Genomic DNA, 24317 nt, shown 5'->3' with positions numbered 1-24317 from the left:
TTCGGAAGTGCGGATGAAGAAGCCTGAGCAGGCTTGATAATTCGTCTGACCTTTGCTGTTCCAAACGTCCAAAATCTGAGATCGGACATGCACCCTTCGTCTAGCTGTATCGGGTCACTTAATAGGGCACTGAGTGAGCCGGCATTAACAGACGAGAGGTAAATGCCCTGCCTTGAAGAAAGATGCTCACATTGAAATTAAGGTGATCGAGCAGAGAAGCATATGCCGTTTTAAATACATAAAAAAATTATAATAAATAATTATTAATATTATTATACATAACCACTAAATATTGATCTTATAAATTCTTAGCACAATACTTACCTGAAGTAAGTTGACGGCAAGTGATTCATGCTTTCACATACTGTAGATCACTTGGCTTTATTTACAATTACAATTAGTTCGATTAACTTTCTGAAACGCTCATTTGGTTCCTCTGCTGGCTGGAATTTAGAACAGAGCCGGAACAAAATGTAAAAAATGTAGCTAAACATGCAATAAAAATGTTTTACTACAATTTTGTCTTATGTATTCTTGACTTAAAGCAACATCAAATATTATTTTGTACCTTAAAATAATGTTTCCAAAATCGTTTCAGGGTGACCGGCACTTCTGCATTCGCTTTGCGACCCACTATCGGCTATGACCGCACTATGCAAATTTGCTAGATCGGGTAGCGGATCTGTAGTTCGAATGAGACATAAGAAACTACAAATTTGACTTGCTTTACGGCAAACGCAATAGTAAAAAAATAGCAAGCAATGTTTGATATATATACGACCCTGTCTTTCTATTCTCTACCTGGCAGTATATCATTCAACTGACATCACTGTTATTTGGATCATTTATGGGTGGATAGTATAAATGTTTGGACTGATCTACCCAACATTATTTCCTCTGGTCGAATGTAGTTCGCCAGAGAAGTCGTTTGCTCCAATTTGATCTCTTTTAACCCTTTCACACATAGTGGTCACTGCAGTGGACAGCTATTAAAAAATTTTTCCCCCTCCAAACTAAGATGGCCAAGGGTCAGTCAGACATGCCAATTTGCTCCAGAATATCCACCCATTCCTTCTAATCTAGGAGACTCTTGTAGGTAAAAAAAAATATTGCAGCATCAAGCAATATCTAATGAGTCATATCACAGTAAAATTTTCCAAGTTTTGATTTTAGATTGAGAGAAAACTCTGATTAATCACATGTCCACTGTAGTGGACGTCATGCATCAACTGCTATATTTCAGCTACAATTCATAATTATAATGTGAATATTGTTTTTGAAATTTAAAACTTAAAAACTTAATCTGCAGTGACTTTTTTTACTGTAAATAAATGTACTTGTATTATTAGAAAGTAATTTTCATTGACATTGAAAAAAGTCATGTGATTACATATGTATGACACTTGTAATGCATGTTACTTTATTTGTTAGATCAAAAAGTAATCTGATTTCATAATGCACGTTATTGTAATGTGTTTTTTTACTCATAACATCAAAAAGTAATCTGATTACGTAATGCATGTTACTTGTAATGTGTTTCTTTACTCATAACATCAAAAAGTAATCTGATTACATAATGCATGTTACTTGTAATGCGTTTCCTTACTCATAACATCAAAAAGTAATCTGATTATGTAATACGCATTATTGTAATGCGTTTCTTTACTCATAACATCACAAAGTAATCTGATTACGTAATGCATGTTACTTGTAATGCGTTTCTTTACTTGTTACATAAAAAAGTAATTGATTAGGTAATGCACATTACTTGTAGTTAATTACCTGTTAGATCAAAAAGTAATCTGATTAGGTAATGCATGTTACTTGTAACGCATTACTTTACTTGTAACATCAAAAAAGTTATCTGAATGCGTTATGCATGTTAGTTGTAGTGCGTTACCCTCAACACTGATCATTTCAAAAGAGATTGAAAAAACGTATCGCTAGGTTTTCTCAGAGGAGGGATATGATAGAAATGTGCATGTCCATCTTGAACATAATCAGAATTATCAGCTAATAAGGGTAAATCTCCATACTCTGGTGCATTGGAGGGAGCATCTGAGTGGTTTCCACAGTTGTACCTTGACAGACTGTAGAAAAATCTGATGGAATCACGTCCTCATGTTCTGATATCAAAGATACGCGAAGTGCAACTTGTATGAAGCTGTATGAAGCCTTTGCAATATTTTGCATTTAGATTTTTTGTATATATTTTATAGTTTTCACATGATTTGATATAATTGTATTGATTAGTTCGTTAAATTCACATACTTTATGTGTTTGATTATTGTCTTATATTAAATCTAGTATATCTTAAGTTTAAACCAAACGCATGCTGTCCACTCAAGTGGACATCTGAAGATCTCTTTGAAAAATTTGTAAAAAAATAAAATAAAAATCAATTCTTGTTTTTCATGCCCTAAGAGCAATAAAAACACATAGGAAAAAAATCCTGACTGAGTATATCATAATTCATGCATGAAAGGGTTAATTTGTCTTTTATTTACCAACATTCATTGCCCTATTGGACTATTATTTTCTTTAGTTTATTTAAATCCCTAGACATTGCGTCATATTTCTGTAACAGATAATTTTTCCCTTAATAAATAAGCTTGCAATGCAAACCGTTCGTTTGTATGTGTAATCCTCTTTATGTTACAGTCGGGAACGAGCTAGCCGTGACATACACACACATATATATATATATATATATATATATATATATATATATATATATATATATATATATACACACACACACACACACACACACACACACACACACACACACACAGATATTTGAGAGTGTCTGAGTCAGCTTTCTATTATGGGTCTTAGCGTCAAATCCTTTAATGATGGTTTAAAGTTTACAGGATGCATTGATACACATCAGTTCATCAACACTAATGCTGCGTTTCAAACTTTCTATTTTATTTTTTATTAACATTACAATTAAGAAAACAATGTTTAATTTATTTTCTTTTCATTCCACAGGTGCACAGTTAAAAATTCTCACTCCCATGAAGAAATAATAAATGCTAAAATTAATGTATGAAGACATTCAGTTTGTGGTATAGCTCAGAGATTTCGTTTTGTTAGGATGTTTAACTTCATTTGACATCCATTTGGATAGATACATTATGGTATTAAAATCAGTTAATCAGAAGAAAACAGTAGGTCACTGACCCATGACTCATCAAAAAAGCAGAAGCTGTTGCATCAGTCTGTTATGTGTTGTGTTTTTCACACCTTTAATTAATGGTTCAGTTAAGGATCATCTCAGTATTCAGCAAATATTTTAACAGCACCCTCCAGGGCACATTTCATAAATAACAAGCCACAACCATAACTGGTCTTCAGAGTGTACTATTATTGATTTACTCAGATGCTCATATCATCTAATCATGAGGGGTCACTGCCTAATGGTCAAGGCTTTGATCTGCTAACTGAAAGGCTCTTTAATTAATGAAGAGCAACTGGAATCATATAGCATCTCTGGCCTTATATATCCAGTGGTTCACAATCAATTAATGCCAAGCCCAACATGAGGGCACTTACAAACATTCTTACACATCTCATATCAGGAAAATAATACAACATGTCCACAGTGCTTTGCTTAATGTGATGAATCTTACACAACCAGAATCAACAAAATTACACATTTATCAATGACATCTACTACAACACTTCACAGATTGATTCACCAGAGTTCACAATAAAAAAAAAATATGCAACAAACTTGTTAGTGACCAGTGAGCTTTGGCTGTTGAATTTGTGTCATTTAAGGAAGGTATAGTTTGATTAAAATCTCCTAAATCTCAAATATCCACTTGAGTGTAACGCCTTCACACATTTTATAAGCTCTTCACAAGTTCTCAGCTGATAGAAATGCTATCATATGTACGCACATACATGAGCGCATTAAGCCTAGCACACACAGCATTGTTTTGGATGTCCGGTAAATTCAGTTGCAAAATATACGTCACAAAAGCCATTATATATATAGTGTCACGGTTCATGAATTCACTGTCTCTCTCTCGTCTAACGTGCTGTTGTGTGTGTGTGTGTGTCTGTGGGCGTGGTCACTGATCATCAGTGATCAGTAGCGCCAGCTGGTTTCAATTGTATGTCTCTATATAAGCTCAGCAACTGGTGTCTCATGTTGTCAGATCGTTGTGGTTTCCCGGTGTGTTTCCCGTGCCTGTTCCTGTGTTCCCTGTGCCGTTTTGGATCTTCCTGTCTTCGTCGTGTCTTCCTGGATTACCTGCACTCTTCTCAAGATCATCGAGCACTTCACTAGGGATCACCACAGGATTACTGCACCAGCACCAGTTGTCCACCGAGGTCCCTGCGTCACTATTCCACCAGCGTTTGTGTCCGTCCACCTGTCCCGCTGTGTTGGCGTTCATCTGTGTGCTGTGTTTCTGACCATCTGTGTGTTTTCAATAAAGAGCGTTGTTGCATATACATCTTGTCTGTCATCCGTTACAGAACGATCTGACCATCTATGGATGTAGCAGGCGCCACGAGTTGGGACGAGTTTGCGACTCGAAGCATTGCGAGAATGGACACCCAGGAAGAGAGCATCGCCAACACAGGTCGGGCGGTGCAAGCGCTTGTGACGCAGGTGTCCGAGCTTACCCAACAACTCCAACAGCTAAGAGTTCCCACTGCGCCGCCCACACTGCCCGTTCAGCCCAATCCACCAGAGCCGCCCCAGCAGCGCGAACCGAGACTACCGACACCAGAGGGATATTCAGGTGAACCGGAGTTTTGCAGAGCATTTTTGACCCGATGTTCTATGCACTTTTCATTACAGCCGCTGACGTTCAGTCAAGAACAGTCGAAGGTGGCATTCGTGCTGACGCTGTTGTCTGGCAAGGCGGCTCTCTGGGGAACGGCAGTGTGGGAGAATCAAGATCCGTGCTGCGCCTCGTTCCAGGCACTCTCCGAGGAGATGAAGAGGGTTTTCGATCGTGCGGTGGCAGGTAGGGAGGCGGCCAGACTACTCGCCGATCTCCGCCAAGGTAACGGCTCGGTGTCGGAATATTCCATCCGGTTCCGCACCCTGGCTGCAGAGTGCCGATGGAACGAGGAGGCGCAGTGGGATCGATTCCTGCATGGGTAGGCTGACCGTGTCCAGAGGGAGATTTACATGCTGGACCTTCCACGCAGTCTGAATGGACTTATTGAGTTGGCGCTGCGAGTGGATGCTCGGCTGAGCAGAATGGGTCGCTTCCAACAGAACCTTCCGTTTCACGGGATGGAGAACCCGCGCTCTGAGAACCTGGACACGGTCAGTCCCGTTTGTGATCCCGAGCCCATGCAGGTGGGTAGAGCTCGGCTTTCCCGGGAGGAGAGAGAACGGCGGAGGTCCCAAGGACTGTGTCTATACTGCGGGAGGGAGGGTCACTTCATCCACTCGTGCCCGTTAAAAGATCAAGCCCGGTAGTAACAATGAGGCTACTATCGGGTGGGATCTCCGCCGAGAAGACCTCATCATCACCATCATCAGCTACTCTCCTTCCGGTAAGACTAAGGTGGGCAACCCACACGCACAACACCAAGGGTTTACTGGATTCGGGGGCAGAAGGTAATTTTATGGACTCAGAACTGGCTCATCATCTTCACATCCCGGTTTCCCCTCTCCCGTACAAGATCTCTGTCAAGGCTCTCAATGGACAACTACTTCCTGACATTTCACACTCCACTGAACCTATCACTCTCATCACTTCTGGCAACCACACAGAGACTATATCATTCCTCCTCATGAACTCACCTCTTGCACCCATCGTACTCGGACATCCCTGGCTCACTTTACATAATCCCAGAGTCGATTGGGGTCACAATTCTGTTTCTATGTGGAGTAATACGTGTCATGAGTCATGTCTTGTGTCTGTGTGTTCGTCTGTACCTGTGTCTGTATTCCAGGAGGAGGCGGTGAATTTGTCTAACGTGCCCGGGGAGTACCAGGACCTGAGAGAAGTGTTCAGTAAGTCTCGTGCTGCTTCTCTCCCTCCACATCGTCCCTATGACTGTGCCATAGACTTAGTGCCAGGTGAGTCTCCGCCTAAAGGCAAGTTATATTCACTTTCTGTTCCAGAAAGGGAGGCTATGGAGAAATATATTTCTGATTCTCTAGCATCCAAATTCATTAGACCTTCCTCATCTCCAGCGGGGGCGGGGTTCTTTTTTGTGGGGAAAAAGGATGGATCTCTGCGACCGTGCATTGATTACCGAGGGTTGAACAACATCACGGTAAAGAATACTTATCCTTTGCCGCTGATGTCTTCAGCCTTCGAGCGGTTACAGGGAGCATCCATCTTCACAAAATTGGATTTACGTAACGCTTATCATTTGGTTCGCATAAGGAAGGGCAATGAATGGAAGACCGCGTTCAATACCCCCAGGGGGCACTTTGAATACTTGGTCATGCCCTTCGGGCTGTCCAACTCCCCAGCGGTCTTCCAGGCACTCGTCAATGACGTGCTGAGAGATATGGTTGACCAGTTCATATATGTCTACCTGGATGCCATATTGATTTTTTCGTCTTCTCTCCAGGAACACGTTCAGCACGTCAGACGAGTGCTTCAGAGGTTGCTAGAGAATGGGCTTTTTGTCAAGGCGGAGAAATGCGTTTTTCATGCACAGTCTGTTCCTTTTCTAGGGTACATCGTCTCGTCTGAGGGAGTGCGTATGGATCCTGACAAGGTTAAGGCTGTGATAGATTGGCCAAGTCCAGATTCCCGTAAGGCCCTACAGAGGTTTCTGGGGTTTGCCAATTTTTATCGGCGTTTTATTCGTAATTTCAGCCAACTAGCCGCGCCTCTGACTGCCTTGACCTCCCCCAGAACGACGTTCAGGTGGTCCGATACAGCGGAAGCTGTATTCGCCAAACTGAAAAGCTGCTTCGTTTCGGCTCCCATCCTCGTTGCCCCTGATCCATCACGTCAGTTCGTGGTGGAGGTCGACGCGTCAGAGGTGGGGGTAGGAGCAGTTCTTTCCCAATGTTCTTCCACAGACGACAAGATGCATCCTTGCGCGTTTTTGTCTCATCGTTTATCACCTGCCGAACGTAACTATGACATTGGTAATAGAGAATTGTTGGCAGTCAAGTTAGCGCTGGAAGAGTGGCGTCACTGGTTAGAAGGGTCAGGGGTACCTTTTATCGTATGGACCGATCATAAGAACCTAGAATATATCAGAACCGCCAAAAGACTCAACTCTAGGCAGGCTCGGTGGGCACTTTTTTTCGGACGTTTTGATTTTTCTCTTTCGTACCGCCCGGGTTCCAAAAACATCAAACCCGATTCCTTATCTCGTATTTTTGACCAATCCGAACGCCCGTCTACTCCCGAGTGTATTTCACCCGAGACATTAGTGGTCTCCACTCTCAGATGGGAGGTCGAATCGAAGGTCATGAAGGCCTTAGAAGGGGTAACGCCTCCGCCCGATTGCCCACCGAATCGTTTGTTTGTGCCAGAGGGGTGTCGGTCCGACGTCATTCAGTGGGGTCATTGTTCCAGCATAGCATGTCATCCAGGGGTAAATCGCACCAGTTTTTTGGTTAGGCAACGATTCTGGTGGCCATTAATGGCTCGCGACATCCGCAGTTTTGTTTTGGCTTGCTCAGTTTGTGCCACTGGTAAGACTTCCAATCGACCCCCGGATGGGTTACTCCAACCGCTGTCTGTCCCTTCGAGACCCTGGTCCCACATTGCGCTAGATTTTATCACCGCCCTCCCAGGGCAAGACGGTCGTTTTGACTGTCGTGGACCGGTTCTCGAAGGCGGCTCATTTTATTCCCTTGCCCAAATTACCCTCAGCCAAGGAAACAGCGGTAACTGTCATAGATCACGTCTTTCGCTTACATGGCCTCCCGATGGACGTGGTTTCCGACAGGGGTCCCCAATTTGTGTCCAAATTTTGGCAAGAATTTTGTAAGTTACTGGGGGCGACTGTCAGTCTCTCTTCTGGGTTTCATCCTCAGAGCAATGGTCAAACGGAGAGAGCCAACCAAGATCTGGAGAGAGTGTTGCGATGTTTGGTTTCCAAGAATCCTTCCTCCTGGAGCCAACAACTCTCTATGGTGGAGTACGCCCACAATTCATTACCAGTGTCATCCACGGGCCTTACTCCGTTTGAATGTAGTTTAGGTTCGCAGCCACCAGTTTTTGCTAGTACGGAATCCGAAGTCGCGGTCCCCTCCGCTCACGCCTTCGTCCAGAGGTGTCGCCACACTTGGACTAGAGCCCGTGAGACTCTTCTCCAAGTGGGGGCGCGCACCAAGGCTAAGGCCGATCGCCACCGGTCGAAGCCTCCCGTATACGTCGTTGGTCAAAAAGTGTGGCTTTCAACCAAGAACATTCCTCTCCGCTCCGTTTCTAATAAACTTGCTCCCAAATTCATCGGCCCGTTTCCTGTCACCAAGATCATTAGTCCGGTGGCAGTCCGTCTCAAACTTCCTCCTGCGTACAGGAGAATTCATCCCGCCTTTCATGTGTCAAAGATTAAACCTGTGTTTTGGGCACGCATTAATCCGCCAGTCCCGGTTCCCCCCCCGCCGCGTCTCGTAGATGGGGAACCAACTTATTCGGTTAACCGTATTCTGGACTCGAGAAGGAGGGGACGCGGATTTCAGTACCTGGTGGACTGGGAAGGTTACGGTCCGGAGGAGAGAAGTTGGGTTCCTGCTAGAGACATTCTGGATCACTCCCTTATCGATGATTACAATCGACAGGTAAGTCCGTCGGGGAACGCCAGGAGGCGTTCCTAGGGGAGGGGGTACTGTCACGGTTCATGAATTCACTGTCTCTCTCTCGTCTAACGTGCTGTTGTGTGTGTGTGTGTGTCTGTGGGCGTGGTCACTGATCATCAGTGATCAGTAGCGCCAGCTGGTTTCAATTGTATGTCTCTATATAAGCTCAGTAACTGGTGTCTCATGTTGTCAGATCGTTGTGGTTTCCCGGTGTTTCCCGTGCCTGTTCCTGTGTTCCCTGTGCCGTTTTGGATCTTCCTGTCTTCGTCGTGTCTTCCTGGATTACCTGCACTCTTCTCAAGATCATCGAGCACTTCACTAGGGATCACCACAGGATTACTGCACCAGCACCAGTTGCCCACCGAGGTCCCTGCGTCACTATTCCACCAGCGTTTGTGTCCGTCCACCTGTCCCGCTGTGTTGGCGTTCATCTGTGTGCTGTGTTTCTGACCATCTGTGTGTTTTCAATAAAGAGCGTTGTTGCATATACATCCTGTCTGTCATCCGTTACATATAGTGTATGTTTTTAGGTTTGGTCTATCTAGTGTCATTAAAAATGACAGTGTGCATGCTATGTGAACCAGGATTAAATGTATAAGTTTCTTTTTTGGGCCAGACAAAAAGAACCAGACTTCAGACTTCACACAGTTATTCAGCCTCGTGTCATTCCAAAACTGTATGACTTTCTTTCTTCTGTGGAAGGGTGGCCATACGTCCGGATTTTGGCCGGACAGTCCGGATTTTAAGCCCCCTGTCTGGCGTTGTTTGTCCTCTTTTTTGGAGTAGCGCTGAATCGGCCTAATAAAACCCCGCTCTTTATTGGGATGCAGCAGCATAGCGTCTAATGTCGTAAGATCTCTGGTCAAATAAATGATTGGCTGAAAGCGGTGTGAAATAAATATCTGATATATCATTGGTTAAAAACGTAAACAAGCCTCTACGACTTGAAGTCCACGTGCTGGCTACATCATATCATAACGTTAACATGCCTGATCTGCATGTTAACATATCATTTTCGCCTGAGCTGCTGCAGAGGGTGAACTTCTTTATTATGAACTGAAATGTGTATTTATTTATTTTTTGCATTCATTATTTGTTTATTTATGAATTCCAGAAATGTTATGTTTTTCTGGCACTGTGCCAGATTATTTGTTTATTTATGTATTTCTTTTATTTACAGAAGTCCAGAATTGTTATGTTTTCAGGCACTGTGCACTTTGCAAGACATGTTCATCTCAGAGGTCAGTTGTTGAAACAGACAACACAATGTCTTGAATAAATACAAATACTGTGAACAAACATTTTTTTGCCTCTCCTGATACACATAGGTCTACATCAATATACATCATAGATCAAATTGTCTGGCAATGAATAGTGTAGGCTATTTCAGAATCACTGTATCATGATACCATCGATATGATGGACAAAATTGTATTGTAGTTCTGAGTACACCAGAGTGAAATACCTCTTTAAGATATGAATATGAATGTCTAATATTTGGGCAGATTCTAGCCCACATTTTAGGTGACAGATTATTTTCTTTTACAAAGTAACAATCGATAAATAGATGGACCCCACCATGATCAAAAGCTTGTCCATCTTAATATCTGTATAAAAAGAAAAGAAAGAAAGAAAGAAAGAAAGAAAGAAAGAAAGAAAGAAAGAAAGAAAGAATTTTTTTTTTTTTTTTTAAGTTGCAGCATCAGTGTGAGCGGTGGATCATGGGTTGGTCAGGCTGATCCAGACACTGTATAAATGAAAGGAGAGCAGAACAAACTCCTAACAGGAGGAGACTCACTCATGGCCTATGAGACAGAGGATCATGAGACTCAATACTGCTTTCCTGCCATCAACTCATCGTGTATCAAGGGGAAACGCTCCACACATGAATACAATATCATGTATGTGTTTTTTTCATTGCTGTCAGCATGGACTGTGTTTCTGAACCTGCTGGTGATCATCTCCATCTCTCACTTCAAGAAGCTTCACACTCCAACTAACCTGATTATTCTCTCTCTGGCTGTGGCCGACCTGCTTACTGGACTTATTGTGATACCCATAGAGGCCATCAAGTTGATTGAGAAATGTTGGTACTTTGGAGACACTTTCTGTAAACTGTTTATGATAATCATGGGACTGCTTATCTCAACATCTCTCAGTAATTTAGTTTTAATTGCCGTTGACCGTTATATGGCTGTGTGTCACCCTTTACAGTACCCACAGAAAATAACCATGACTAGAATGATAATTATTATCTGTTTTTGCTGGCTTTTTTCTTCAACTTATAATATTGCAATTGCAGTAATTATCCCACCCATAACAGATGCTTGTTATGGCGAATGCAATATTATGCTTACATTTGAATGCAGAGTAATTGATTTCATATATTCCTTCCTATTTCCTTGTACCCTGATCATAACTTTACATTTGAGGATATTTTATGTTGCACGAAAACAAGTGAAAGTTATAAACTCTCTGATGAAGGGTGGTAAATGTGTAATGGAAGGTTCAATGAAGAGGAAATCTGAGAGTAAAGCAGCTCTCACATTAGGAATCATTGTGGCAAAACATCTGGTTTGCTGGATCCCATACTATATCTTGACTCTAGCTGAAAACACAGCAATCCCACCCACTGTACTGTATTGTCTAATATGGGTCTTGTACATTAACTCTTGTCTGAATCCTCTTATCTATGCATTTTTTTACCCCTGGTTTAGAAAATCTGTTAAACACATCTTAACTCTTAGAATATTTCAGCAAGCATCCTCTCGGCTTATTTTTCCAAATCATCATTCATGATATTTTTACCATAATTTGTGCTTCAAACTGGTGAAGCAATTCTATATTAAGCACACCATATATTGTAATTTTTAGAATTAATAGAGCTTATATATCTCAATATTAATAACAGTCCGGTTAATTTTGAGTCTTGAACTATAAACTCTCAAGGGTTGGCTTTCTAAATGTATGTGTGTTATGTTTCTATTCAGAATTACTTATGAGCAGTAACCTTTTTATTTTGGGCATTTCATGTATGCAGCACTTGCCAAAATTGGGGGTGATGACACCGCTTGCACCAATATTTTAGACGAAGTGGCCCCCTTTAAAGCTAAACATCTAATTTATAATAAGAAATTAATAGTTATAACATTTCGGTTTCAGCCCATAATTTTCATTTCGGTGCATCCCTAATCACCACATTGCATCTGCACAACACTGTAAAAAAAAAAAAAGTACATTTACAGGAAACGGTCTGTATTTTTAACAGAATTTTGCCATTTTGTAATTATACAGTGAATACCTGTTATTTTACAGATATTTGTTGTAATTTAAAGGTCCACTTCAAAGAGTTTTCTTTGAAGCAGCGTGCATCTCCACCCTCCTGTATGGCTGCGAAAGCTGGATCATCAACCAGAAAATGCAAAACTCACTCAACAGCTTCGCCACCAGTTGCTACAGAATCATGCTCGGCATCAGGAAAATGGATCGAATAAATAACCAAGCTGTATACGAAGCAGTCGAAAAGAACCAGCTTATCCTTAAAATCCAACAAAGACAGCTACGCTTCATCGGCCACTCACTTAGAAGAGACCCAAACGACCAAATTAACAAATATGTGTTATATGCGCCTGAAGAACGACATGGCAAACGAAGCCGAGGAAAGCCACGCACATTATATCACACATACATCGGCAAACTAATCAACAACGACATGCCACCAACTGCTGACGAGATACGAAGAGCTGCTAGTAATCGAACAGAATGGAGAAAACTTGTGACCGACTGCAAACCCGTTTTGTTTTCAGCCGATTGATGATGATGAATGAAAGGTCCACTATTACATTTACAGGTAATTGCTTTTATTACATTAATTTTACGTTTTTTTAAGGAAATTCTGTTTAGAAATTTAGAAATTCTAAATTCTTATGTGTAATTTTACATAAAAAATTAAGTAATATTTTACAGATTATTTCTGTGGAATTAGAAAATAAAGAAAATAAGGTATAACTGCAGAAATCAACAGTCACTTAACATGTTTTCCTTAAAGATTATTAAGCATGTGGGGGTTATAGAAGTGAGTTTTAAGATTTGTACACACATTAGGCAGGCCTATTGAATTATTTATAGTCTTTTAATTTGGTCTTGCAAATAGATGTTCATTTTGATCATCATTTGTATTTGCCCCTAAATTTCATTTAGGCCTATATTATTTTATGTCTTTTATGAATATTTTTCCACATCTGCGTTGCTGCACATTGCATGGCTTTGTGTGCGTTTGAATGTATGTGTGTGTGCCCGCGCGCGCAGATTCAAATTATCCGCCATTACGTTTCCGTTGCTTAGTACCGCCCACAACGGTTAGCTGGTCAGATCGTCAAGGCAGAGAATAGCCGTTTCTCAATACCAAGTACGCAAAGTTCGGACTTGATTCCTTGGTAGTTCAGACTTGACAAGTTCGACTCAGGAGAACGAACTCCCGAGGACGGGAAGACATAAGTCCGATAATCCTGAAATGGAACAGCGGCGTACTTATGTCACTCGAGCTCGCTCTGGCTACTCCGGTTATTTAATTTTATTATGTACATACAGTGAAGAGAATATAGGCAACATGTAGGCTATAATAAAATATTTTTTGTTTTAAATATAAAAAAATAAAATGACATAACCTTTTTTGTTAAATGTCAGTTTTAATGATCAATAATAGCCATTCTAAAAGTATAAGCAGCCTAAAAGGTATACAATAATAAAGCCAACGATTCAGTCAAACATAAGTCAGCTCTCTAGGCTACAACGTTAAAGTTAGACTAACGTTAAATAAAGCTATGAAACTTCACTTTGCCCTCAGCTAAAACGTTTTGCCAGGGAACAAATTATAGATTAATGAGACAAATAAAATAAATAAATCGTCCGTTAGATATGCACAAGACGAATGTTAAACCACTAGACTAGAGATATCTGAGCCAGCGGCAAGTCAGCAGCACTAGCCGAGGAAAGGCTGTTTTTGGCGGGGTGCGAGCGCCGAGCGTCCGATTGCCTGGTTCTCACAACTCCGAAAACGTCAGATCAAATTTTAAAATAGGCGCTATCTTTATATATAAACCAAAGATTTGAGCTTTAAACAACTACGTTCTCGCCTGAAATACTATTAAAGGTGAACTAAGTAACTTTTTTTACCTTAACTGAACAGCTTCGGAGTCATTGGAATGGTTATATTATTTATTTCGGGATGAATGGTGGTCGTTTCGCACCCCCCTGGTGCCCGTGAGCAGAAAATACGCACTTGCAACTTTGAGCCGGCGGGCCGCCGGCCGCCGCGTCAGGAAGTCTCGCGTGATATCAGGTCTCGCGATGTAAACAATTGCTTTACAGCCAAAAGAAATCTGCTAAAATGCTGTCATTATTGCGCTCCCTCACGCTGTCCGAACCCGAATGAAGAAGACGTTTTAAAGAATGTCCCATCTGCTTTGATGTCGTTGATCTATAGCCTCTGGTGTCTGAGAATCATCAACAAGTTTTTACAACAGTGTTGTCAAATATCTATTCTGAATCAGTGGGGGGAGCTCTAGAGAGAAACCTGCGAGCAAAAAGCGAGAATACAGCGAAGAAATCCCGAAGCTACTGAGTGCTGCTTTAAAACTACATTTCGTGACACAATTATAGCAGTATTTTTAAATTACGTGGGATTTCTCCTCTGCTATTGACGCTTGCTGGTTGGTGTGAGATGCATTCTGGGATACCTGGCTGTCTCAAGTTCGCACAAGTCACCTCTCGATGCATCCTCGGTAAAATGGGCGGATCAAGAACACATCCAGGGATTTGAACTGGACTTGGCTAGATGTGAACTTTGAATTGGAACAGTACTAGGTCAGCAACTGATGACGTTTCACAAGTCCACAAGAACACAAGTACAGACAAGAACGCATATTGAGAAACGGCTAATGTCTAATATGGCGAGAAGTTTCACTCTCAGTACACTTCCGGCTTCTGAAGTGGTTGCAGTTCCTCTCTGATTCCATATGAGGGCGCTCACAGGACGAGTGCAGAATGAATGGAGGTCTATGGCGCTATACACATCAAAATCCACTTTTCTCAGGATATAAATTTTTGTCTAGTAATTTGAATGTTGTATTCGAAAGGAGATGCAAATAAATTACACATTGCTGGGGGTTAGATTTTTTTGAGTCACTTATTTGCTTTAAAAAGTCTTTTAAAGTGTCAATGACGTCATATACATGTACGACCAGAGATACTGCTTCACGGCAATCCTTCAGTCACTTTGGTCCGTTCGCGTTCTGCACTTTCTTTTCACTCGAGGCATCGACAACACAGCTGACACAGGTAAACACACTTGCTAGAAGAGTTTGTTTGTTTCTGGTCCCGCTGCGGATGACACGATGCCATCAAGCGGTATTTCTGGTCGTAATCAGTCCTTCACTGACCAATCAGCATTCATTAGCAGAATGCTAGCGTGTTATGGGCAACAACAACTCAACCTGTAAGAAATCGAAAGGACATAAGTACTCGTTCATTCAACTTTCGACCTAATACCCATGTTGAACTTGCAAAATCTACAATCAGATTTGAGATTTATCAACGGCAATCAGGTGAAAGAGATACATTTAGCTGTCTAGCCCATTAGACTCCCATTCATTTTGCACTCATGGCGATCGCCCCCAGTGGAACTCTGGTGGTACTACAACCAAAATTCGGTACAATAGAGCTTAATAGTGAGTGGGCAGGCTCTCCGTAGACGGGCTCTGGTCAAGGGCAAGCGGGAGATTTGAATTCAGTCTACGCTCGTGAAGTGGTCGTGGATTGTGATCACAGTGGTTCAAAGCTATAATCGTATTCGACAGAAGCAGCCGTGAGCAGGAGCGCTTAACACATATTAGTTATAGTCCGGGTGTCAGTCAGTCCGGAAATAACGCGCCCTTTTTCAGTGAGCCTGGTTCGTCACAGCAGACCTCATCCCGACGATCAACGGCTGAGGTAAGAGTCTCATACTACATGTGAACGATATTTTATAATACATTTGTGTTAAAGGAGGACTCCGGTCTATTTTATGTGAAAGGTGTTAATAAAAATGATGTTATTTCAGCCAGCGCACATACCTGTATTTTCTTCCTGTTTTCGGTCGAAGCCCATAGTAATCGATTGTCAAGTTCACACGCATAGGTTTAGTTACCTATGATCACGCACGTGAACTCGACAACCGATTACTATGACCAAAAACAGGAAGAAAATACAGGTATGTGTGCTGGCTGAAATAACATCATTTTTATTAATATCTTTCACATCTACTGCAGTCAGATTCACCCGTGATCACTCTGAAGGAATCACTCACATTAGCTGGGCACTTGTAATGACACATCAAGGATGTTAAGAGGCTAAAAGCTGGTTTAAAACTTGCCCCATTGAAGTCAACAGGGTGCAAATTTTAAAAGGAGGATAACACGGTGTAGGCAACACCGATTTTTGTCATTGTTCTCTGTACTGACAGCACTCCAAACTTACAAAAAAATGAGCTCAGTGTTAAAATTGACCAGAGCTGGAAAGGATCTCCAAGGAGGAATGGCAGAGGATACCCAAATCCAGGTGTGAAAAACTTTTTGCATCTTTCCCAAAAAGACTCATGGCTGTATTAGATCAAAAGGGTGCTTCTACTAAATACTGAGCAAAGGGTCTGAATACTTAGGACCATGTGACATTTCAGTTTTTCTTTTTTAATAAATGTGCAAAAATGTCAACAATTATGTGTTTTTCTATCAATATGGGGTGTTGTGTGTACAATAATGAGGAAAAAAAAAATTAACTTAAATGATTTTAGCAAATGGCTGCAATATAAAAAAGAGTGAAAAATTTAAGGGGGTCTGAATACTTTCCGTACCCACTGTATGTTATTTAAAGACATATTAAAATAAAATTGGAGAAAGTACAATTTTTATTCTTGTGTATAAAACAAATGTCAAATTGTATACATGACCTGCATACTTTCAATTAAAGGAGGCCTACAATTTTAATAACAAAAAAATTATTCGTAAACTAGTTCTAGATTAACTGATTACAGTATCAATGAAAGAAAGTCTGCACAGTAATTCTAGTTAGACACTGGACTCTATATCTCCTATATACTGTGTGTAAGTTAAATACAGTACAGGCACTACAGGGAAAATAGGAAAAATGAAATGCATAATAACTGTCCATATCATCACTCGAACTATCCTTAGCCATTTTATCCCGTTTCTATCTCATTTGTCTTGATCCTCATGTATTACAAACATGTAATGCATTATTTCTATTGGCCGGGCCAGTATAGGTTAATTAACTCAAAACGCAACCTATATGAGATTTATCAGATATTTATACAACATAAACATAATATTACAAAGTGAACTTGAACTAAGTTACATGCTAGTCAGAACATGCAATTCCTGTTTTTGATGGACACTTTGCGTAACAACGTGCTGAAACGTAACAACTTAACCCAACGAATTCACAATGTTTTATTACAATAGTGTTCTCATTGTAACGTTATGTAATGTAAAAGTCCCAATAATAGTTATCAATTTGTGCATTGCTGTTTGAGCTGCATGTGCTGAAGCAATGATCACCGGTGCGCTGTTCTACCATGTTAATTCTTAAACAAATGCATCCTATATGAGATAAATCAGATACATACAGTATATAGGCTACACAAAATAAACATATTACAACTTACAATTTCACAAAACAAAAAGCTGCAAACAAGCACAACTTATTGTCATGAAGGTGTAACTTGTTATGGATGCGCTCTAACAACTTGCTAAAATGGGCGTAAAAAGAATTCTCATCATTCTTTTACTGCACTTAATTGTATTTTTCTTTTCAAAGTGATTCCAATCATGTTTCAAGCAATTTGAAATCAACATGCCGAGTGCGCATCTGAAGTGTCTCAGCTGAAGGACATAATCCATTACTTATCGGCTTGAATATATCCGCAATTTTTATTATTGGGTAGACATTGATAACATTAAAAATGAACATGTATCGGCTGATACCGATATGGTGGCCGAAATATTGTGCATCTCTACTTGGTAGACTGATCCACAGTTTGGGACAAAAAAAAAGGCTGATCACCCCTAGTCTTCAGTCAAGACATTGGGACCAATAAAAGTCTTTGATCTTTGACAGGTGTTTTTATATCCAGAAGGTCAAAAAGATTAGAATGTGGGAGCCCATTTAAAGCTTTACACATTCACAATATTATACACATCATCCAATTCCTCATTGCATGCTTTGAATATTAAAATAGGAGGTGGGTTTAATGCAGTATAATCAAGCCTCGCATTTCATTGGATGTCTCTGTTTTTGTACATTTAAATCAGAGTTTAGTCAGTAAAGGAAGGCAGAAAGTCGAACTGACAGCTTGCACATTATACCACAGCTTCAAAGTGGACTTTTGATGCAGAACTGGGTACACAGTGCCAGGCTACATATAAGGATATTTTTATTGGGGAAATGTTTGACACAATGCTCATGGAGGACAACAGCCAAAAAATACTGTATTGCTTTCCAGACAACAATTTGTCATGTTTCAAAGATATCAAACCTGAAGTGGAGTATGTTGTTTTGTGTATTTTCATTTCTTTATTGTCAGTATTCACTGTGTTTCTGAACCTGCTGGTGATCATCTCCATCTCTCACTTCAAGAAGCTTCACACTCCAACCAACCTGCTCATTCTCTCTCTGGCTGTGGCTGACCTGATTGTGGGACTGGTTGTTATACCTTTTATGGGCATCAGATTTATAGAATCATGCTGGTACTTTGGAGAGACATTTTGTTCTTTATTTTTATTCATTATTTTTATGGTTGTTACGGCATCTTTTGGTAATTTAGTCTTTATATCTGTAGATCGTTACATTGCTGTGAGTGACCCTTTGAGATACACAGTAAGGGTCACAACTGATAAAGTTGTTTTTTGCATTATTATAAACTGGCTGTGTTGTGGCATATATTCTATCATTATATTACACAATACTATGTTTTTTCCAGAGACACATAACAGGTGTTATGGAGACTGTTCAGTTTCTTTTAATTTTGAACATTTTGTCACAGATCTCATAGTCACTTTTGTTGCCCCTTCTTCTGTAATCATGTCTATATATGTGAAAATCTTCTGTGTTGCAAAGCATCAGGCCAAGGTTGTAAATTCTGTCACAGGTGTCAGCAGGTCACAAAGAAAGGCAAGAAAAACTCTGGGGATTGTTGTCACAGTTTTCTTTATGTGTTGGATACCATACTATATTGTCATCCTTATTGAAAGAAATGAGTCTACAGAATCAGTTGAACTTAATGTAACATGCTGGATTGTGTACATGAATTCCTGTATGAATCCACTTATTTATGCGTTGTTTTATAAATGGTTTAGAATATCAGCTAAACACATTCTTACTCTAAAAATCTTGAATCCATCATCAGAGCACTTCAGTCTTTTCCCAGACGATAAATGATCGATTTATAATTTTTTAAAGAGTTTTGCTTGGAGAGTTACGGATCTCATATATTCCTTTATGTTTCCTTGTACAGTGATTATTACTTTGTATTTTAGGATATTTTATGTTGTACAAAAGTGAAAGTTATAAACTCTGATGAAGGGTGGTAAATGTGTAATAGAAGGTTCGGTAAGGAAAAAAGAGCAAATCAGCTCTGAAATTAGGAATAATTGGGACAGTTTTTCTGCTTTTTACAGTTTTCTCATCCACCTTATAAAAATGTCTAACTTGGACCTTGTACATTGACATCATATCTGAACATTTTCTACGCTTTATTTTACTGCTGCTTTAAAATATCAGTTAAAAACATCATGATTCCTTATTAATATTTACTCCTACACATATACTCCTTATTAATACTGATTAATCACGCCTAACAAAGGGTTTTTTTTGTATTTTTTTATTGTAATAAATTTACATTGGAGATTCAAAGACAGTTTATTTTAAATATGTTTAAAGGCATCTTCTTACTAAGTATGAAGGCCATCATCACCTATACGATACCAATACTGATGTATATATTAAATGGATTTCCCCCCTCAGTTTTAGCCATTAATTATAACCATTCAAATTTACACTGTATTTGAAAGCCATAACTGTTACATTTAATAGGCTTTAAAAAATAAAATAACTTTTACATGCAAGTGAATTAAAAAAAAAAAAAACAATCTTCACATAAACCAATAATAATAAATATTACATTTTTCTGTACCTTTAATATAGCAGTGCTCAATGAAAGGATTTTTTCAAAAAATCAAAGGATTTCTTTTTCTACTGGCTGCTTCATAATTTTTACTTGCCCTGCACAAAAAAAAAAACAAAAAAAAAAACAATACGTAAATTCTACTTAATTATTTATTTGGCAAGTTTCTGCACGCATATTTTTTTTTAAGTAAATTTCGCTTATGGAATTAAGTAAACTCTACTTAACTAAGTTTAGTGAAAGTAGCAAAGAAAATAAGTAATTTTAACTTGGCTAGTACAAGACCGCAATACTTGGTAGACAATACTTGGTAGACAATACACAATGACGGTAACATTTGATGTATTGTTTTTGTGTTTGAATGTGTCATTTTGAGTAGAAAATTAACTCCAAATGTCACAAAATGTCAAGTTACTAATTCTAACAACAAAAGCAATGGTAAAACAGTAGAAATACAGCTGGAAAACAGTGAAAAATCAACCTCATTAATTATTCAAGGCCCAGTGCATGATGGGAATAATTTTAATTAATTTTATGACGTTTACATTTTCATTTCTACATGCTTGAATTGAGTACTAATATAGAATTTACTTTTTTTTTTTTAATTATTGCCTGAACTAACTTTTTCCTGTAAATTACGTTGTTTTGTGTCTCAAAAAAGTAATTGTTTTCATCGTTTTTGTAATGTATTTATAAAGGATTAATCATTGTTAAAGCTACAAAAGTTATTCAGTCAAGAGCAGTGGGTGATTTTGTCTTTGTCTTTTATTAATTGATTATCATTAATAATAGACAGCAGGTTAATTAGGCTGCTGTCACTTTAATGCATTCCATTTACCTCGGAAGAGGGATGTTGAGCTGGGAATGACGTCACACTTATTGACCACGTTCCAGTAAACAGGTCAGAAAACTAAGATAGAGGAGTCCAGGCAAACCTTTGATGTGCTTGCTCTTTCAGAATTCAAACACATAAAAAAGCGGTATTTTGCACAGATAATGCTGAAGTATCATGTCCACAAATAGAGGTTGGATAGTACTGTGTCCAACGCTGAACTGGAGACGCAGTAAAACAGAAGTGCTAATAAATAAATAAATATATTACTACTGTTTCATAGGGCTGTGTATCGGCAATAATCTGGTGATACAAAATGTATTGTGGTACAGGGGTTATGACACGATATTGTCACATCTGCTGTGTAGATGATCAACACGAACAAGATGATGAAGAGAAAAGTCTCTTTAAATCCAAAAGGCATAAATCCAAAACAGAGAGAGAGCTACTCACACACACGTAACGTAGACAATACCCGACAATGAACACCAACAGAACTGAACTTGTACATGTGATAATGAAGTAGATAATGAGTGCACAGCTGAACATAATGAGTGACCAAGACAACAAACGACTAACTCAGGCAGGAGGTGGTGAAACACAAAAAGTCCTATCAGAACCATGACAGAAACCCCCTCCCGGGAGGCGCATCCTCACGCCGTAGAGAGAAGGAGGCGAGAAGGATAAGGAGATGGTGAAACAGGCCGAGGATACAGGTGGCAGTTCTGGAGGTGGACGGATAACCGGGAGGAGGCAGAACAGAAGAGTCCAGGGTGGTGATGACGGTGGAAGGATCCATGGGATGGCCTTGAGCAGGGGCAGGTAGATGATGCCCCAGTGCAAAACTTCTGTGGCGAAGTTGGTGCGAAGTCCGACCCAGGTGGAGCCGACGCACCGAGGGAGCCCGGTGAGGCCGAATGTCCAATGGTCACTGCAGACATTGAGGGTAGAAGGAGCGCAGGCGTGGGAGTCAGGGCGTCAGGTCGAGTGCAGCGCACAGAGGCTGGAGGCGGAGCCATGGGCTCCCCACGCCCAGGATGAGATGACTCCCAGTCCCAGCAGTCCGGCGGTGAAACCGCGCCACTGAGAGGAGGCTGAGGTGGAACAGAGGAGCTGATGGGAGACAGCGATGATTGGGTGGCAGAAATGGTTGGGAACTGGGAAGGAGCTTGAAAGGCCAGACAAATATCACCCAAAAATAAAACAGTATTTTGGAGAGGTCGTGGAGAGGGGGGTTGGGTGGTGTTGTGGCAAAAATATTCATTAAACAATCAATCACTGTGTAAGAGACATTTCTGAGTCAAATTGTCTTTTCAAAAAGTATTTATTCTTGCAAAAAGGCCCAGTTGCCACACAGAAGTCAAAGTACAGTCTGTGGAACAAGTGCGACGAGGAAGGGAGGGCAGAGCAGCTTTTATACCTTCTCTCAAGGTTTCCTGCTTACAAGCTCTTATCTAAAAAAGGGAAGGTTTCTCTGCTAGTGATCTAATCCTGCTGAGTTTATTCTTACAAACTCACAAGTTCTAAATCGGACGGCCTCTGACCCTAGAGCTCAGAGGTCCCCTTTCAATCTGTCTCCTCCTGACGTCTCAGCTGCTTCCCAGTGTTTAAAACAAAACACACACACATCAGTCATCTAAAGTTGGCAGACCACGGACAGTCCAGCAAAGGGTCATTTCAATGTCTTACTAAGAATAAATGAAAATCAACACTGTAAATCAATGAAAATCAAAATTTTCCATTACAGGTGGGAACAGAGAATTTGGGACATGCCAGGCAGTTTCAGATGATAATGGGGCAAACAAGTCAAATTCTCCAAAATAATGAAAGTTTTCCCATGATGGAACCAAAAACTCAATCTCAGTGGCTCCTTGCCCTCGAATTCCACAAGAACTAACTCGACGATGGATGGTGCAGCCGGCTCGCACACCGGGTCAGACACACGTTGCTCAGGCTCCATGGCGAAGTTCAGCTCGGTCGCTCCTGTGGGCGCTGACTCAAACTTCGCGGTGGAGTCTCTCACGTTGTCTGCGGTGAGCTCTTGCTGTCGATCCTCGCAGTCTTGGTGGTCTTGGTTGTGCACTGGGTTGCGAGTGGGGCTGGCGTCATCGTCAACAGATCCGACAGTAAGTGGTGATCCGCATGATGCCAGCAACCACTCCACAAAATCCTCGAAGCTCCCCTGAGGTCCCTCCCCAGACAACTGCTCCTTAGTGGTGGTGTTCAGGCCTCCATACAGGAAGGTGCAGAGGCAGTTACCCGGGAAAACAGATATGGTCCTCTAAATGTCTCTCGAGGGAGCGATTTCCCTGCTCAAGGCAAATTAACAAAACATTGGGATTGTCAATGATGATGAGGAAAAAACAAAAAGGTAAAAGCCCAAAAACACGATGACACAGACACTAACGCACCGCAATAATCACTTTTGGTCGGGTATTCTGTCACATCTGCTGTGTAGATGATCGACACAAACAAGATAATGAAGAGAAAAGTCTATCTTTAATTAATCCACAGGCATAAATCCAAATCAGAGTGAGAGCTACTCACACACACGCATAGGCGTAATTTGCGGGTGGGACGGGTGGGACATGTCCCCACCACTTTTTGCCAGGGTCGATTTTGTCCCCACCACTTTTTAAAACATCTCGCGGCACGAATGTACCAATTCTACAAATAAATAAAACATCTCCAGTTAACTGGCAGAGCATTCATTTCGTTCGTTTTTTAAATAAGAGACGATCTTGCGCTGAAATGTGTTTTTTTAAATTAAGTGATCAAAGTGCTCGTTGCCGCTGCGATCAGAGGCGCGGATACAGTGTTTTCTAGTGTGGCTCGCGCACACGCCGCACAGTCTTCACTCAGACGCACGCTTCAATCCGTTGCGGATACTCTCTATTCGTTCTGGTGAAATCACGAAACATAATGCACACAATCGTGTCCCTGCTTGATATACAACCACTGATGAACATAATCGGTTTTGATGAAAAAAAAATAAAATTCGGGTGTGAATTAGAACCCACAAGCTCTGACACGGAAGGCGTAAGTTCTACCACTGGACCATTAAAATATACGTTGTTCAATGAGGCGGAACTTTGTAGGCTATTTATTCACACGAAAATTCTCGGCACTGACAATATCTCATTATACTATATACAGTACATTATAGTTCATCTCATTAAACGACAAATTAAACCCCATGTAGCCTACTATTTAAATCGATTTCTGGACGTGGTAATGTTATTGTACATATATCTGATTTAGCATTTTATTAGCAACCCCCACCCCACCTGTCCCACCCACTTTTTAAAACAAAGTTACGCCACTGAACACATGTAACATAGATAATACCCGACAATGAACACCAACAAAACTGAACGTACACTTGATAACGAGGTAGATAATGAGTGACCAAGACAACAAACGACTAACTCTAGCAGGAGGTGATGATAACTATCAGAACTATGACAAAAAAAAAAGTGTGAATCATAAAA

At 40.5% G+C, this 24317-nt stretch overlaps 2 protein-coding genes across 2 annotated transcripts; both read left to right on the top strand.

Moving 5' to 3' along the window:
* Positions 1-10513: 10513 nt before the first annotated feature.
* On the top strand, positions 10514-11557 carry LOC308683478 (trace amine-associated receptor 13c-like; the record flags this gene model as incomplete). Its single annotated transcript, XM_081353939.1, has 1 exon — positions 10514-11557. The coding sequence occupies one exon, from the start codon at positions 10514-10516 to the stop codon at positions 11555-11557; it is 1044 nt and encodes a 347-aa protein (XP_081210065.1).
* A 6717-nt stretch (positions 11558-18274) lies between these two features.
* LOC308683327 (trace amine-associated receptor 13c-like) lies at positions 18275-19249 on the top strand (the record flags this gene model as incomplete). The annotated part of the gene is made up of 1 exon (XM_081353750.1): positions 18275-19249. The coding sequence occupies one exon, from the start codon at positions 18275-18277 to the stop codon at positions 19247-19249; it is 975 nt and encodes a 324-aa protein (XP_081209876.1).
* Between the last annotated feature and the right edge of the window lie 5068 nt (positions 19250-24317).

The sequence above is a fragment of the Scardinius erythrophthalmus genome (genome assembly GCF_964197995.2).
Source record: "Scardinius erythrophthalmus genome assembly, chromosome: 23".
In the NCBI taxonomy this organism is placed as follows: Eukaryota; Metazoa; Chordata; class Actinopteri; order Cypriniformes; family Leuciscidae; genus Scardinius; species Scardinius erythrophthalmus.
The sequence above is the reverse complement of the archived record's forward strand: the minus strand, read 5'-3'. Positions and strand labels throughout refer to the sequence as shown.